Source organism: Rhinatrema bivittatum, chromosome 5, assembly GCF_901001135.1.
Source record: "Rhinatrema bivittatum chromosome 5, aRhiBiv1.1, whole genome shotgun sequence".
In the NCBI taxonomy this organism is placed as follows: domain Eukaryota; kingdom Metazoa; phylum Chordata; class Amphibia; order Gymnophiona; family Rhinatrematidae; genus Rhinatrema; species Rhinatrema bivittatum.
This window is the reverse complement of record NC_042619.1, coordinates 28,762,397-28,779,379: the sequence shown is the minus strand read 5'-3', so window position 1 is coordinate 28,779,379 and position 16,983 is coordinate 28,762,397. Positions and strand designations below refer to the sequence as shown.

At 43.2% G+C, this 16,983-nt stretch overlaps 1 protein-coding gene across 5 annotated transcripts in view; it reads right to left on the bottom strand.

Annotated features, from left to right (window-relative positions):
• The window catches only part of MYO7A (myosin VIIA), a 284,107-nt gene that overhangs the window by 176,437 nt on the left and 90,687 nt on the right, over nt 1-16,983 (bottom strand). For 4 of the 5 annotated variants that reach the window (XM_029602172.1, XM_029602173.1, XM_029602174.1 and 1 more), the window contains 4 exons: nt 13,234-13,347; nt 10,526-10,678; nt 1,182-1,366; nt 61-182 (listed from right to left, as the gene is read on the bottom strand). In XM_029602172.1, the coding sequence (XP_029458032.1) occupies nt 61-182; nt 1,182-1,366; nt 10,526-10,678; nt 13,234-13,347 (574 nt within the window). Of the gene's footprint in view, nt 1-60; nt 183-1,181; nt 1,367-10,491; nt 10,679-13,233; nt 13,348-16,983 lie in introns of those variants that run through there. The other variant, XM_029602175.1, reaches the window with a different exon arrangement.

Here is a 16,983-nt window from a genome sequence, read left to right as displayed (position 1 = left end):
AAAGCAGATGCATTCCCCGGCTCGTTTCCTTGAGGTGAGAGGGGGGGGGGGGTACCTTACCTTCTAAGATGGGGTTGGCCTCCAGCACCTGCTGCTCAATCCAGGAGTGCTGCCCGCTGATGGCGGCCAGGAACTGCAGGATCAGTTTAGTGCTTTCTGTCTTCCCAGCCCCGGACTCCCCGCTGAAAAGTGAGACGGAAAAGGGCACAGGTCAAAGCAAGAAAGATTGGCAATGGTTTCTGTGGCCTCTCTGAGTTCGTCTGGGCAGCTCCTGGTCAATAATTAAGAAATAATGACTGACAAGGAGGGCTTTTTCTTGTTAGCTATCCAATTCAAACGGTTTTTAATTCCGCTCCAAAGCAGTGTTAACACAGTATTAACACACCAACTCCTAGATATGTAGGATGCCCAGAATTATCAATAAGCACTTTTTTTTCCATGAGGATTTAAAAAAAAAAAAAAAAAAAATGGTTTTTCCATTGCAACAGTGACCACCAGACCTTGTATTCCTTGCTGGATAATGACCGGGGAAAGTTGATGGTTCAGGACTTCGTCTCTAAACCCAGAAACCCACTGCTGGAGACAGTGGATGTCACCATTCAGCTTTCCCGGGCGGTATATACCTAGTGGCCATTGCCATGCCTTACTGCCACCAATGGCCATGCCCTACCATTCCAATGCCAGGAAGTGCACACCAAGTGCTCATTGCTTAGTGCTACTCTACGTAAGAACATGGGTTTCTCAAGCTTATGTCCAAGTGCTCTCAAGCATCTACTGTGTGTCTGTGCCTCTATGGAACTTGGTACATTTTTAGAAATCCTCCCAGCGGCTGCTTTTTAATTATTCTCTCTCTTGACCCCCCTCCCCTTTCCTAGGTCAAATTTATCACAGTTTGGCTATAGTTTTTGCCCTGACGATTTTGGGCCATAAGGTTATTTTTCTCCTTGATAAATCTAGAGCAATTTATCTGCCAGAGGAAAGAATCTGATACATCTTCCCCCTACAGTACAGAAGATCTGGACAAAACATACAGGAGAATACAGAGCTGAACTTTCACAGCCCAAACTGGCCATGAATTTCTGGGGCGCTGGCAGACAGAGGCATGCCACGAAACACCCTGTTATCTGGACTTATTGTCCAGCTGTCGGCAGGGCGGTGGCCGCCGTGCCCAGCACGCTCACCTAATGATGCAGCACTGGTCCTTGTTATTGCGTTGCATGTTGAAGTAGCAGTTGTCGGCAATGGCAAAGATGTGCGGCGGCATCTCCCCTATCTTCTTGTTGGTGTAGAGCCGGATCTGGTCTGGCGTGTAGATGGGTAACAGCTGGTAGGGGTTCACCGCTACCAAGATGGAACCTGTGTATGTCTGGGAGGAACAGAGCAAAGGAGAGTGACCAGGCGGCGAGGGAGGGAGGGATGCCCGGATGCCCATATACTTTCACAGCTCGTTGAAGACACTTTCATATCTCTGGATTTTACCCGTTCACTTTATCAGTAGTACTAAAGTCCCCCCAATGGGGTTTTTTTTCCTTCTTTCTGGAGGATGCACATTCAGAGATTTCAGACTAAATTTCTGGGTACCCGGCATCTACTCTATGGCTGAAATAGCTGCCAAGTTGTTTATTATAATCATTTCTTTTGTTACATGCTCGAATCGTTAGGAGACGCGTGTTGAAACTGTATAGACCGTATATCGCGTTCCAGTGTGTTTTGTTATATCTTTACTGATTTCTCTCTTTCCTTGTTACCTTCCCTATCCTTCTGAATATGTGCCTTATTTGATTATTTTATCAGCAGAAATCATAAAATCCTGCTCTGTGTAGTCAGTGCGATTTGCTTTCACGCTTGAGAAGAGGGGTAGCTAACGGCCCAGGAAATCCCTGCATAGAAGAAATAAGAATCGCTGTGGATTTGCAAACCTGATGGGGGTTGAGACACTGTCCCCAAGCCCCCCAGTACAATGCCCTGGACACCGCATGGCGGCATGTACGCACTTCTATGGCCACGTGCAGATCTACGATGGTATTTTATAATCCGCAAACATCTGATTCGTGTGGATATTCGTGGGTACCTGCCAGGTTCTTATGGCCTGGATTGGCCACTGTTGGAGACAGGATGCTGGGCTTGATGGACCCTTGGTCTGACCCAGTATGGCATATTCTTATAAAATCCACATATCTCTACCCCGCCACATATGCGCATACACATGCTTATGCATGCAGTACATTGAAAGTGTATCAATGCTTTGAGCGTGCATACTTTTCCTGCCAGTTTTAAAAATAAACGCATGTGTACTTTACATGCAAAAATAAAGAAGGACTTACACGCTTATCATCTGATTTACACGCGAAAGTAAAACATTTTAAAACATGTGCACATAATTGAAATTACCTGTTTACTAATTACTCCAGCAGTTTGCCCTCCTGGTTCTTCTGCCTAAACTCCCACCAGTTCACCTAGACCTCCCTTCTAGCCAATAGTACACAATCAACAAGTCTGAAATCAATTACCCAAGATATTAAGTAAAATTTCACGAGTAAGTTGCCCAATGTGCATCCGTGGCTTTTAAAATAGCAACTTAGGAGTGCAACTGTTGGCCCATTCCAGAACGCCCTTAGACCGTCCCCTTTTTATGTGTACCTATGTGTACAGGTGAAACATAAAGAAGGTGCATATTTTCGATGTTTGTAAAATAGCAATGACACAAGTACAGGCTTCTTATGTGTGGATATGCTCATGTTTATGTGTGTAACTCTTTAGAAGTGACCTCTGGTGCGTGTAAAATGTACTTGTATCCACAAGGAGGGTGGGCAATTTTCAGAAAGCCAATTTCTGTGGGTAACAAAGTGTTTTATCCAGGGAAACTAGCTCTCGAGATTGCCCGCCCCATGTCTAATAGCTCCAGCAAAAATTCACATATGTGAGAATATGAAGTTTAGGGGGTAAGGAGTGTCCATCTTCTGAGGAAGGTTAAGAGAGCTTAAGGAGAAGTGCAGTCTCTAGGTAATAGGCAGCCTCACGTCTCCCGAGGCTCCTCCAGAAGCGTCTCTGAGATTTCAGACTTTGGTTACTTACAAGCCTTACTGTCCCACCACACCATGAGAAGGTTTTATCTGCCCGTGGAGGACAATACTGCAAAGTTTCTTTCATTAACATGCATTTGGTTTTTCTTTTTAAGTAGCCTTCAAAGGGACCACTGCAGAGATACAGAATTCTAGGTTACAGTCAATAAGAAACGCATTCTTGTCATTATTTGAAGCTTTATCGGTCAAAGGATGAACAGGCCAAGCTGTTAGCTATTCACTTTTTGTCCCCTCTTCCTCTTTTAGTCTTAAACTTATTACAGCAACATTTTATTTGTATTAAAGTAACTGAATCTCTTTCTGTAGAATCTCACGAAATGCTCCATGCACCCATTTGTAATTATGCATGCATTGTAAAGTGCATTAATCTGAAAGATGCAAAGCAGCTCCTCAATGAACCCTTGTTAATGCTAAGTGGCATACATCTTAAGTCAGGGGTATAAAACTGCAATACTTGAGGGTCACAAGCCAGACATGAATATGCATGGAATATTTGCATACAACTGAGGTGATGCATACAAAATATACCTCATGCATATTGATCAGAGCTAACCTGAAAACCAGACTGGTTTGTGGCCAGTGAGGATGGCAATTAGACACCCATGATTTACATAACAGGTTTCAGCCCCAGGGATATCACTTATGGATGACCCAAGCCTCATAAAACTCAGAGGCTGCACAGAGTGCCTTACTCCTACAGAAGTCCTGAACTGACCAACGTATTTGCCAAGTTGGGGAGAGGGATCAGGCCCATGTAAGAGGTGCGCTCTTGGGCTCTGCTTTCCCGTTCTGACACTTGGCGCTTTGCATCTCTTGCAGACTGCATGCTATAAAGCAATGATGCTATGCAAAAAAAACGTTCCACATGAGAACAGAAAAGGTGGCAATGATTTAATGCATTCAGGAGGTCATAGGGCAGCACCATGGAACATGGATACGGTGAAAAAGCATCTGAGAGCAACATTACAAAGAGCTCCAAAAATGGCATGACTGCATTGTGTGTGTCATACTTACCCTTCCTCCACAGTTAGTCTAAGGTGTCAAAAAAAAAAAAAAAAAGCAGGATAAAGCGAAAAATTCATACAACATTAAGAATAGCAAAGCTTTTCACAAGCTAAAAAAGGCCTGTGAGGTAGGTCCCTTGAAGCCTTTCTGCCCTGCAGATCCCTTTAATACAGGGCACGACGTGACACCATTACCTCAGCAGAGCAGACTCTGTAACACCATCCACAGCTTGCAGATCTGATGTGACTGTTAAAAACAGACTCTGGGCCTAATTTACAGAAATGTTTCTCCCGTTCTGCACTGATGAGAAAAACATTATATACATAAATATGACCCTTCTTCTCCATGACTGCCATTTCCTATATGAGGTTCTCTAACCTTCACCACAAAGTTTGGCGCTCCCCCAGAGAAAAGATGTAGGTAGAGCAGCGGCAGACGTCCCTGGTCCTTGAGTGCTACAAACAGGCCTGGGTTTTCAGGATATCCGTAATGAATATGCATGAGATACATTCGCACGCACTGCCTCCATTGTATGCAAACGTGTCTCGTGCGCATGGGTGGTGGATATCCTGGAAACCAGACCCGTTTGTGGCACTTGAGGTCCGGAGTTGCCCACCCCCTGCTGTAGGACAGGATCCGCATGCTGCTCTAGCACTCATAGGACACCTGTAAGGCACACTTAGGAAAGGATGGATCCACAATGACCAAAGAGCCCGGCGTGTAATAAATACCACATGAAGCATCCACACTGCCCTGGACCACTTTGGAAAGTAAAAGTGATGTTTTAGTTTGACTACAGCACTAAGGGACCTTGGGCCCTATGTACTAAGCCTGTTTTCCCCTAAGCGCAAAATGGGAGAAAACCTTTTGCACGTAGATCTCAAGGAGGTTGCATGTCAGAAGTAAAACAAATATATAAGAGAGGCACAATACATAAGAAGTGGAAAAACCGATATACTGTAGAGAAAAAGAATACAAAATTGCAAAAGCTAGAAAATATACTATTTATAAATCAACAAAAAAGGTCTGGCAGTGAAAAGATGTCCCGATGTGCCAGAAAACCACACAAAATAGTTTGTCTAATGATATCAATCATGGCAGAGCAGAAGGAGAGGTGCCGACTGCAAGGAGAATCAATGCACTATATTACGATCTCACTCCAGGAGCAGCTTGAATCATAGCTGAGCCTGCAGCGAGCCACAGGAAATAAGAGCCATGCATGCACACTTAGGGGGCCGAGGCAATAAAGGGCACCCAGCCTAGAGCACAGGTGAACCCATGGCTGGATGTGCGTTTGGAAGCTCTAGCATAATACCCGATGCAATAACGGGATTAGCCCGTCCAAAACCAGTGCCCGAACAAACACGTAGCTAATAGCACTCATCACATGTAAATTCTATGTAGGTGAGTAAATTAGCTCTAACCCCTCCCAATGCAGAAAATCACTGGGCCCCCAACGCACCCCTTTTAATGTGGCAGATTTAACTCCAGCCCGGAGCTGGCATGAAGTCGATCGCCGAGTGAAGGGCCCAGGAGAAATTTTAAAAAAACATAGTGTCCTGTGTGGTTTCTACCTTTTATTCTTAAACACCTGCTGCTTGCGGTGTTTAAGGATAAAGGTATAATGAAAAAAAACATTCTGGATGCATGATATACATGCACAATGGACACGCTCCGGGCCAATTTCACTCCTCGCTATTGTGGTGTGTATATTAGGCGTCCAGAAATCGACCCGAAGCAGGATAAAACGGATGCTCCTATTGAGCACCCGTAGCAATTAGTAGGCGCACAGCCATATCTCCTGGGTGCCCGCTGCTTTGGAGGGCTAAGGACCCTCGAACGCTCTCTGCTGAAGAGCTGAGGACATTTCATGGACTCTTGAGCTGCTTTGTGTTTTTGTGTTTACAAACTGCACCGGTGAGTTGAGTTGGTTTTTTTTTTTCACTTGGAATCTCTTCCTCAGAAACAGCCACAGACCTTGCGACATATTCGAATGCTGAGTTGTGGAACAGCACAATAGGCTCAGCGACAGGGTTTAGCTGCAGACTCGTCACATGCCATGGCGTGGTGGCAGATGATTATGCAACTGAACACGAGCGCTCTCTTTTTCCCAACAGGGGATACACAACTTCTATCAGAAGCTTTCCGGCATGGCCTTGCACCGCCCGCCTTCCAATACTTCTGTGGCATCAGTGGCCATTCAGATCATTTATTAAAACCAAAAAAAATCCTAAAGCAGAGGGGGGAACAAATCAGAGAACAGCACTGTAGGAGAGAAATGGCGTAAAATTCCCAGCATTGATCCCTTCCATATTTTTCGTTTTCTTCCTTGTGCTGTAGTTAGAATATCTTCCATAAAGAGCGTCAGGAAAAAAAAAAAGCCCACAACCTTGCTGTGAGAGGCAGAGCTGCTACAGGTTTTCTGGAATGGAGATGATACAAGCAGGGTAACTAAGCACAGCGAGCAACATGAAAGCACCAGTCGCCGTGGCTGGGACCACTTTGGCGCATGCCGGAAATTTGCAACGCGTTGGCGGCAATGATTGCCTCCGCCAACTGACGCTTTCTTTAAAGTCGGTGCAAAATAGAAATATTCCAATCTTATGTCGTTTTGAAGGCCTACAGAACCGACGGCTAAAAAGAGTTCCAGAACGCTACAGAAATTTACGACCGGCTCCTGATCAAAGTTTGCCCCGTGAGCTGTTGATTTAGAATTCGCTTTGCTAGGTTTTCCTTCCTGTTCATGCCAGTCCCTGTCTCTCCTACGCTAGCCAGCCTGTTCGGTCAGGTCCTCATTCGGGATCACAAACAGGATCCCCTTGGTACACTCCCTTCCTCTCTTGAGATGTCTGGATGCTCCTCAAATTTAAATAGGTTCACATTAAAACTAGTCTGACAGTACGAAATGTACATCATAGCTTTAGGAAGATCAATCAGTTATTAGTAACCGATTACTACTTCTACGGATTACTTATATACACAGCACTGTACAGACGCTTATACCTGCTTCATGGAGCTTGCATTTTAGTCAAGGCATACAGACAAAACAGGTAAGGGACTTCGGATTAAAATCAACAAGGGAATGCTTGGAAAGAACCAGAATAAGATGGGTTATTGAGTGCAATTAACCGAGTAAAACTGCAAGAATCCAGACCTCCACGTTTTCAAAGCTGATGAAAGAGAGAGCCCCACTGCAATAGGACTTGCTATATAAGGATCACTGTAGATGGGCACATTCAACTCAGGGTGGGCTTGGGCGGGTGGTGGTGTTACATACACAGGGGAATTGACTGCAAATTTGATATCACCGAAGAATTTCTATCATTTGAATCGATAAAAGGTACAACAAGAGGAGTTGATTTATACAATGCAGTCTCGGCTAGAGCAATCAGCAACGTGACAACATTTTATCGCAGGAGCTATTTCTGCTACATTTATAGCATTTTGAGGAATCTAGGGGCAAGTGCCAAAGGAACTGCACAGAAAGAGAGGGACCAAACTGTTGGACTTGTAAAATAAAACCAAATTAGCATTTCAGCGCTGAATCCTTTAATAGGAATGCAAGAGCGTCCAAGAAACAGGCAGGTGAGCATCAGCCTCTCCCCGTCACTCCAGCTAGATTCTAACTTCCTAATAACAAGAAATGTTTTAAGAGATCAGCTTTTGGGACTACGACAGGCCCGTCCACAGAGAGTGTGGCTTCCTAAAACGACACATCTACAGGACCTGAATGTAATGCAAATAGATAAATTACTAGCCCAGAAGCTTGCGTCCTTAAACGTGTGTTAGTTATCCTGATAAAAAAAAAATATATGGATGCATGTTCTTTAAACAAGTTTGATTTTCTGAGGAAATGATTTCACTGTTTTAGAAATAATACTGAACAATATATAAACACAGAGAAAGAAAAGTATCAACCACCTTTACAACGTTTGTTTTGTATGGGGTTTTTTTTAAAACAGACTGGCAATTAGTTGACTAGAACTTGTGCACTAGGGTATAATATGACCCTGTGATTGAAACCCGTTTCCCCCCCTTAAGAATGGGCAATGGTTATGTTCAATTGTGTAGGTTTTGCATGTCAGGTTCCCTTAGGCATCTGTTCAGATGACTCCTTGTTTTGAAAACAGAACACCCAACACAAGCCAAAGAGAACAGCAAACAATGCCTGTGCTTCCCCAGAAACGTTACACCAGAATAACAGGTGGCCATCCATAATTCAGCACTATATCAGGGTTTAGGCAGAGCAGGAGGACAATGCCCGGGCCTCACTTCAGATAGGCAATGAAAGGTTAATGCACGGGTCCCTAAGGTCGGCGGCAGCTAGAAAGCATGCCCCGAATCTTCCAGCTTACCTTCCTCGATTAACCAACGCTGCACAGGCAGGTACGCCTGATCTGTTCAGAAGCAACGTTACCATATCGGGAAAGCCAGAGTAGGTCAGGATCTCAGAGCTTGCGCAAGGGCAACGCTACCCGGCTGAAGTTAGCCCCATGAAGATATCCGGCTAACTTCTCCGGGCCCCCTGACCCGCCCAGCACTCAGCCGGATAGCTAGCCAGATAAATAGTTATCCAGGTAAGTGGCAGATGCCCAATGTGGCCAAATATTCAAACTGCACCTGAACTTATCTGGGTACGCGGCACTGAATATCAGCCTCACAGTGTATATACTGTGTGTGTGTGTACATTTGATTGTTTGTTTATTTATTTATTATCTGCCACAAAGAACGGGCTACATCATCTCTTTTATGATATATATATATATATATATCCTGTGCAGGAGGAAGGAGGCTTCTGTCTGTGGAGGAAGGGGAAGGGGAAGAAGGGAAGGCAAGACTGAGAAGGGATTTAAGAAAGCTGGAAGAGTGGTCGAAGACTTGGCAGCTGGGATTCAATGCCGAGGGGGCGGTAATCCAAGAGAGCTGTATGTGATGGGGGGGGGGGGGGTGAAGGGCTGATGTGCATGGAGCAAGAGAGGGATCTTGGGGTGAGAGTGTCTTGTGAGCTGAAGACAGTGAAGCAAATGTGACATGGCGATAGCTAAAGCCAGAGAGATGCTGGGCTGCATAGAGAGAGAGAGGAATAACCAGCAGGAAAAAGGAGGTGATAATTCCCTGGAGTACTGGGTTCAATTCTGGAGACCGTATCTCAAAAGGGACAGAGACAGGATGGAGGCGGTCCAGAGAAGGGCGACCAAAACGGCATGGGGTCTGTATAAGACGACCTACGAGGAGAGGCTGAAGGGTCTGAATATGTATACCTGGAAGAGAGGAGGTGCAGGGGAGATATGATACAGGCCTTCAGAGACCTGAAAGGTTTTTAATGATGCACAATTGACAAACCTTTTCCATTGGAAAGAAATCAGTAGAACTAGGGGGGGGTCACATAATGAAACTCCAGGAATGACGACTTAGAACCAACGTTAAGAAATATTTCCTCACGGAGAGGGTGGTGGATGCCTGGAATGCTCCTCCTCCGGAGGAGGTGGTGAAGACAAAAACAGTGAAAGAATTCAAAGTGGCATGGGATAAACACTGTGTGATGGTCGTAAGACTCCTTAATAGGAGCTCTTCTTTTTCATAGCTGAATTCAATATTTTGTGATTGTTTCATACTTTTCAGCTATTTCCTTTGGGGTTTTTCATTGCGCTGGTTTACAAAATTAATATAGACATTGCAGAGAGAAGGCAAACACACTGGACACCCCAAATAAAATAATAATGAAAATATGTTATCCGGGAGGATGAAGGTCTTACAGGGACAGAGAAATGTTAGTAATTAAGATGGTTCACTGCCCTTCTGCAATTACTATTACATGGACATGGGGTTGTCCACCTATGTCCTGCTGTGATATAATGTATGCTATCCTTACTCTTGGATTGGGTTGTATATGTATCTAATTGCCCCATGTTATGAATCTTAATCTAGAAAGTATGCAGTCTAACTGAATCACCGTCAGGGAAATCCAATATATTGGCCTACAGAAGACCATGGACAAAGTTTATCCATTAATGTAGAACACTGCAACAGCCCCTGTGGAAAGAAACAGTAGGGTATGAAGATTCCTAGAAATATTCCAAGATAGAAGAGCTACTAGGGGTTGTTTAACTAAATTGTTTTTGTTTTTTTTTAAATGGAGATTATATTTTAATGTTATATGATCTACCATTTAACTATGATTTTATTTCTGTTTCATTTTATAGTAAAATGCTAAAGGCCTGATTGTTCGCTCAGATGGTTTATGAGTAGGGTTTATGTCTTTATTAGGGGATATTGTATTTTATTGTATTGTAATACAATGCAGGAATGCTTTGATTTGTATTTTATTTTTGTATTGCATTATTAGCTGTGTTTTGATGAATTATTGTTTCATTGCTTTAGAAAATCAGTTCGTTGAACAAACCTGCCATTGTTATTACGGCAGCCGTGTAACGTACATAGATAAGGTGTTCACGGTAGCGAATGAGCAGGTTGCGCAGAATTCCAGCCTCGTTCAGGTCTCCCAGTCGGATCATGTCCTCCACGCCATGGATGGAAGTTGGGTGCATGGGTTTGATGTGAGTGGCATTCTGAGGGGAAATCCAGTGTTCCTGAACAAAAAACAAACACAAGGAGGTGACGCTGGAGACAGAACTATGTGCTCGCCTCCACAGAGCTGAAATACCTCACAGTGAAAACCCCAGGGAGTTGTTATCCTCTCACATCATGGCTGTTTGTGCTGCATAACAAATGCTGTTATCCTCATCTTTAACTTCTTGCTACCAGCGAAACCGAGGATTAAAGCCGTAACTCGGACCTCTTCTGGTTTATGTCACTCTTCGTCTTCAAAGTGACACCAAAATTTTCAAAAAACTACTCAAAACATGGCTTTTCAAACAAACATACAAAGAGGGGATAGGATAACCGTCCAAAGGCCAACACCAACATCCACCAGCCCAACTCCACCCATCTCCTCCCCACTCCCAGCACCCTAGCCCTCCCTCTTCCCTCCCCAACCCCTCCATCTCTCCATTGACTAATCCGATATCTTCTTATACCCAACCAGATACCCACCATCTATCCTTCATCCAATTTTTATCTATCCACTTCCAGTGTCACTCGTTATTAACCAATTTTTCCACTGTTATCCGAAATTACAATGTTAATCACCGTTATTGCTGCTCCTCTGATTTAACTGTAGATCGTTGCTGCAAAAGTTATCTTGAAGTTACCAATGCTAATCATTGTTATTATTGTTCATCTGATTCAAATGTAGTACGCTGTTGTAAATGTAAACCGGAGTGAAGGCCAACTCCAATACTTCGGTATATAAAAAAACGTACAAATAAATAAATAAATAAAATGTCATATTTAAGCATAAACTTGCTATATCTGCTAATGGCTCAGGGGAGACGGAGCGTGGGAAAATGGATCAAGGCTACAGATTAGGCAACGATATGATACAAAAAAAAAAATAGACCACTAAAATCTGAGGTACTATATATCAGTGTCACAAATGTAAAAGACCACCTTGTGAAGGTGGTAATATAACTGTGACCTGGCACATGTCAAAAAGCATAAAACTCTCACTCAGTTGTTACGGTGAATCTGTAACAACTGAGTTTCAGCTCCATGCAGTTATATGCTTGTTACATTACATGATATCTGAAACCCTTCTATAAACCTGACTTGTTTCATTGAAGAAATACACATTAGATACAACATACAACGTAAATACCTCCACTGTCAGATGGTGGAATATATATGCAGTGAAATAATACTAGCAGTATCCTACTTATTTCATTTTGCAACCTTGAATTCATCTTTGACTCTTCTCTCTCGTTCTCTGCACACATCCGAAAGGCGTCATTTATTTCTTTTTAACATCACCAAAGTCTGTCCCTCCTTTTCTGATTATGCCACCAAAAACCTTATCCATTCTCTGATCATCCCCCGCTTAGACCTTACAAACCTTCCGAAAGGGTCGCGGAAGGCATTTATCTTAGCGGGAGGTTAAATGAAGCATTGAGTCTCATGCAAGGACAACAACTGAAACAGGTCAGGGGGAAGAACCAGGAAGGAGAACCCCTGCAGCCCTTAAAAACTGGCCTGACAAGCCCACAGCCAAGGAAGGGGAGGGAGAAGCTGTGCATAGGGGACGGGGAGGAAATGGTGGCTTATGGTAACAGAACCGAGTGCTGGGCCCTGCAACTTGTTAAAGATTAATGTTAAAATAAGAGAAACTCTAACTGGAGTTAGGAGGGGCTGGGTGGGTTTCTCCTTTTCTGTTGGCGCTCTGTTAAATAGTAGGAACAGGGCTGCGCTGTTTGAGCACTTGCAACTGTGATCGAAGAGTTTCTTGGCCACCTCAGACTGCCTCCAATAAGCCAACAGCTGGGAGATGCAGAGGTCAGGAATGAGCCTCAAGGCACCATATTGGCTCCTCATCCACTTCTGCAAACAGTTCGAGCCCCTCCTGCGCATTAACTCTGCAGCTCCTCCTTACCTCTATCCTGTCTTACCTCCCCCTTCTCCCCCCCATAAATTTATTGATCATTAGTTTTATTAGTCGGAGTATTTCGAGTGGCAAAACTCAGTGAGTAACCAGTTTAGAAATATATCTCATGACCAAACAAATCATTTTCTATGTCATTAACAATCAAGAAGACAATAACGTCAAAGAAGAACAGAGAACCAAGGAACCAAGCGAGGATGGTCACATGAAGAAATAATTTGTTTCTCTTGTATTTTTAGGGGATGAAAGGGGTACACCTTTTATCATGGACCTATCTTCCTTGGGTCTGTTCTTCTGTTGCTTAGGGCCGTATTCATGCTTCACGATACATCTACCAATTTAAGAACTTCCTGCAATTCTGATACTGATCAATACAACAGTCCCCCAAATTATTTAGATCTGATGGACATAGCTAGGTAGGAGAGTCTCTCACAACCCGGAGACATCAATATCTCCTCAGGAATTAAATGAAAATCAAAACAAAAAGGGGCTATCAATTGAGTTGCCCATTATTTTTCTTCTTTTAGTGATCTAAATAATTTTGCTAGTTCTACTGATTAAAAAATGGCACAGTTGTCTAACCCCCTTTCTGTCTTAATTTTCGGTCTGCTAATTCATCTTTTACGCTCAGGTTAGGTTTTCCTTGCATACATTGCCTTCGTCATCCACCACTTGGATCTGTCCGGAGTCACAGAGCTTAACCACCGCCCCGACAGGAACATCAAACTCCCGACCGGTTTTGAGATCCAGCCAGACATAATCCCCCTGAAATGAAACAAAGAAACAACGTTTTTAGTGCTCTTGAAATTGAAGAAACACCAGAGGACAGCGAGTGACGATAGCGCTCCCATCCCTAGCAGGGACAGAGTTTCTCTGTACAAGTCTCCTTCTGCACTGAACTCATGTGCTAGGCTCCCCGTGCCAGCTGTACCCATGCTGTCTGAGCAGCCCCATTTCTATTCTTGAAGTCCTGGGTTTCGGGTCAATATTTTATTGGATGTTGATGAACCTGCCCCATTTTTGACAATGGATTCATTCATCTTCTCCTATATGGCCACTGGCAAATGTCAAACAAGATTTAGAAGACCAGAATGATAACGCAGTAGACTTCCCGAAGTTCAGTCTGGTCCAGTAAGCTTTGTCAACAGTCACTGAATAATGGCAGAGAAACATTTCAAAGATATTACTACTACTGTTTCTATATTTATCATTTCTAAAGCATTTCTAGACATACACAGCACTGTACAGGTACACATAAGAGACAGTCCTTGCTCAAGGGAGCTTGCAACCTAGTCAAGACAAACAACTATGACAAACAAATGCTAGTAAGAAGTTTTATTGGAATGTAGCTCCCTTACCTACCTTAAAATCGCAGATGGCTATACTGTTATAGGTTCTAAGATTTGCCTCCATGAATATGCAAAACAGATTGTGGGTATTCCTTTGATGGGTTATTAAAGAAGCAAAGCTTCCTTGCAGTAATATTCACCTGGTTTCATGAGAAGTTTTCTGATTAATTTTCTATTGCAAAAAAATATTTATTTATTTATTTGGTTGGTTGTTTATTTATTTATTTGATTGATTGATTGATTGATTGATTGATATTCAGCCTTCCAGGCACTTCAAAACAATTACTTTCAGGTACTGTAGGTATTTTCATGGAAGGATACATTGCAGGGGCTCTGCAAAGCAGAAAAGCTTCACTTTTGCTGGGAACCCTTTCACATACCCCTTACCCCGGGGCAGCTCACTACACCTGGGAAACAACCATGGAGGCAGGTAGCGTCATCAGCTGAGCCAAGGGCATGGAAAGCAAGACGTTATCAGGATTTCTATTATTTATGCATTCAGTTGACAGAGAGGTCATTTTTTTTAAAAGGACACTCAGTACTCGTCCAAAAAATATTTTTTTTTTGGGTGGGGCCAAACTTAAGACTTAAGGCTAATTTTCTTGATACATTTATCACACCCCATGGAGGGAGGGAGTCACAATTAAGTTAACTTTTTATACCACTGTAAGAGGGGGCACTAGTAACTTGGAGGTGAGGTTTGTAGGGTCTGTTGGGTTTTAGGGGCAATTTTACAAGCACAGACATACGTACGAACAGCACAGTTGCCATCAGTGAAGATTTTATGTGATTTGGGGGGATGAAAGGTCAAAGAAAAGTAGATTAGTACAATTTATACTGTACCTAGCTTGATTGCAGCTAGGTAGAGAGTGTATCAAGCTAGGTAGAGAGAACATTGCACAAATCAACTCTTCTTTGACCTTTCATGACTCCAAATGACAGAAAATTTTCACTGATGTCAACTGTGCTGTTTGTATCTCTGACTGTGCACATCAAACCGTGCCCAGAACCTACCCCACCCCTCAAACCTCACCCCGACTTACTAGTGCCCCCTCTTACAGTGGTATAAATAGTTAACTTATAGGTAACTCCCTAGAGAGCTTATCTCTCTCTCTCACTCTGTACTTTTTTGACCTGCTAAACTTGGCCATCAAGTGAATCCATTTTGTTGGGGAGAACTTTTCATCTTGCAAGATCAAGTCGTCTAAGATTTTACCTAGCCAGCTAGATGTCACAGAAAATCAGCCCTTCATAATCTCTGTATATGGTTCTGATGAAAAAAATAAAAAAACATGAAAGCAGATGCCTCAGGCTTCTTTTATAGGTCAAATGAGCTGAGATGGTTCTGCTGTTTTGTGGAACATAGAAATGATCTATTCCAAGAAGGGTTTTTTTGTTCAGGTGTATCTTTAGATAAGTAGATAGGATAAGCCCAATATTCCAGATTACAGGGAAATTAAAGAAACATCTCCTTAGTGGCCCAATCAAGAAGAAAATAACATCAAAGAAGATCAGAGAACCAAGGAACCAAGCCAGGACTCTCGCAGTGGAACAGATGCGTAAGGGTTGGTCAAGCACAGAACTGTGAACCCATGACAAGTCTCACAGCTCGCAATAGGTGATCTTTAGCGGATCACTTGTCTTTGCTGCTCTCCATTTCACTCCCTGCTATCCTTAATTCACATCTCTTTTCGATTTGGGCTCCTTTTCTTTTCAAACGACAAAGGGGAAGGTGGGGGTCACAAGTAGGGGCTGCCACTTAACTCCAGGTTATAATAAGGAGCAAGCTGAGCCAATCCGGTTCCAATGCGTTTCCTTATGAATTTCCAGCTTTGCTCTTTTCAAGTAAATCCTACAGGCAGAGGAGGGCTGCGGAGAGAAGGGCGCAAGACTCGCTCAGCCTGCAGTCATCTGATAGTCCAAGGGCCCAAGAATGCCATAAATCTCCCATGGTTAGCTTCAACAGCTGTGAAAGAGAGGAAACTATTTGCACTACAAAGCAATCTTCCCCAGGGTTTCTCGCAGCAGTCACTCAGTAACCTGAGAGCTCTTCCCTGTGAATGTGTTCGCAGGAGGCAGGGTATAAATAATAAATTAATGCAGAGGAATTACATTTCACTCCTTACGCTGTAATAAATGTGTACCTTTGCATAAGTACAGTTTGCATGTTTAAGGTTAAGCATGACCAAAGCACGACAGAATTCCAGAGACGGGCTGTCAACGGCTGCACATTTCGCAATCAATACGCCTCACTTCAGAGCCGGTGCAAGGGGTGTTAGGCGCCCTTAGCGAACCATACAGCTTAGTGCCCCCCCCTGCACTGCATGTATCCCTCCCCCCAACCGGTCGCACCCTACACACACACACACAATTTATAAAAAAAGTATGTGTTTATAATAACAGATTTTACATGAAAAAGGACAGAATACAGTCTTTTGAGGTAAAAATATTACTTATTAGATTGTATATTAGATTGCCAACCAGAAAACCCTGTATGGAAGAAATTGGAACCTATATTGTAGTAGGCCTATGGTAAATGCATGTTAGTGTGGGCTTGGCCCTCATAAAGCCATGAGTGAAAGGAATTATAATCACAATGTAGTAAACTTCCATATGAAAACAGCACTAAATGCCAGCACTCAAAGAGTAACAATCCTACCTATGACACTGCAAATATTAAACCAGGCCCTAAAACACCAATACTCCTCCTATTATGAAAACGGAACAAGTCAGGCTGCTACAGACTCCTGCACAGAAACAACACGCTAGCAGAATACCTCACCTCAATCACATATGCAGAACACAGATAGACCCTCACCCTACACAGAATAATGAGACCATAAAGTATAAATAGAAATATGCAGATAAAAAAGTGAACTGGAAACTGTAAGAAACCAGAATCTGTATGCAGTGCAACAATGAAAAAAAAAAAAAAAAAACCAAACGTCACCACTCCTTATGAGTCGAGGAGTAGCCTAATGGTTACAGCAGTGGGCTATAACTGGAGCAACCAGGGTTCACATCCCACTGTTGCTCCTTGTGATCTTTGCAA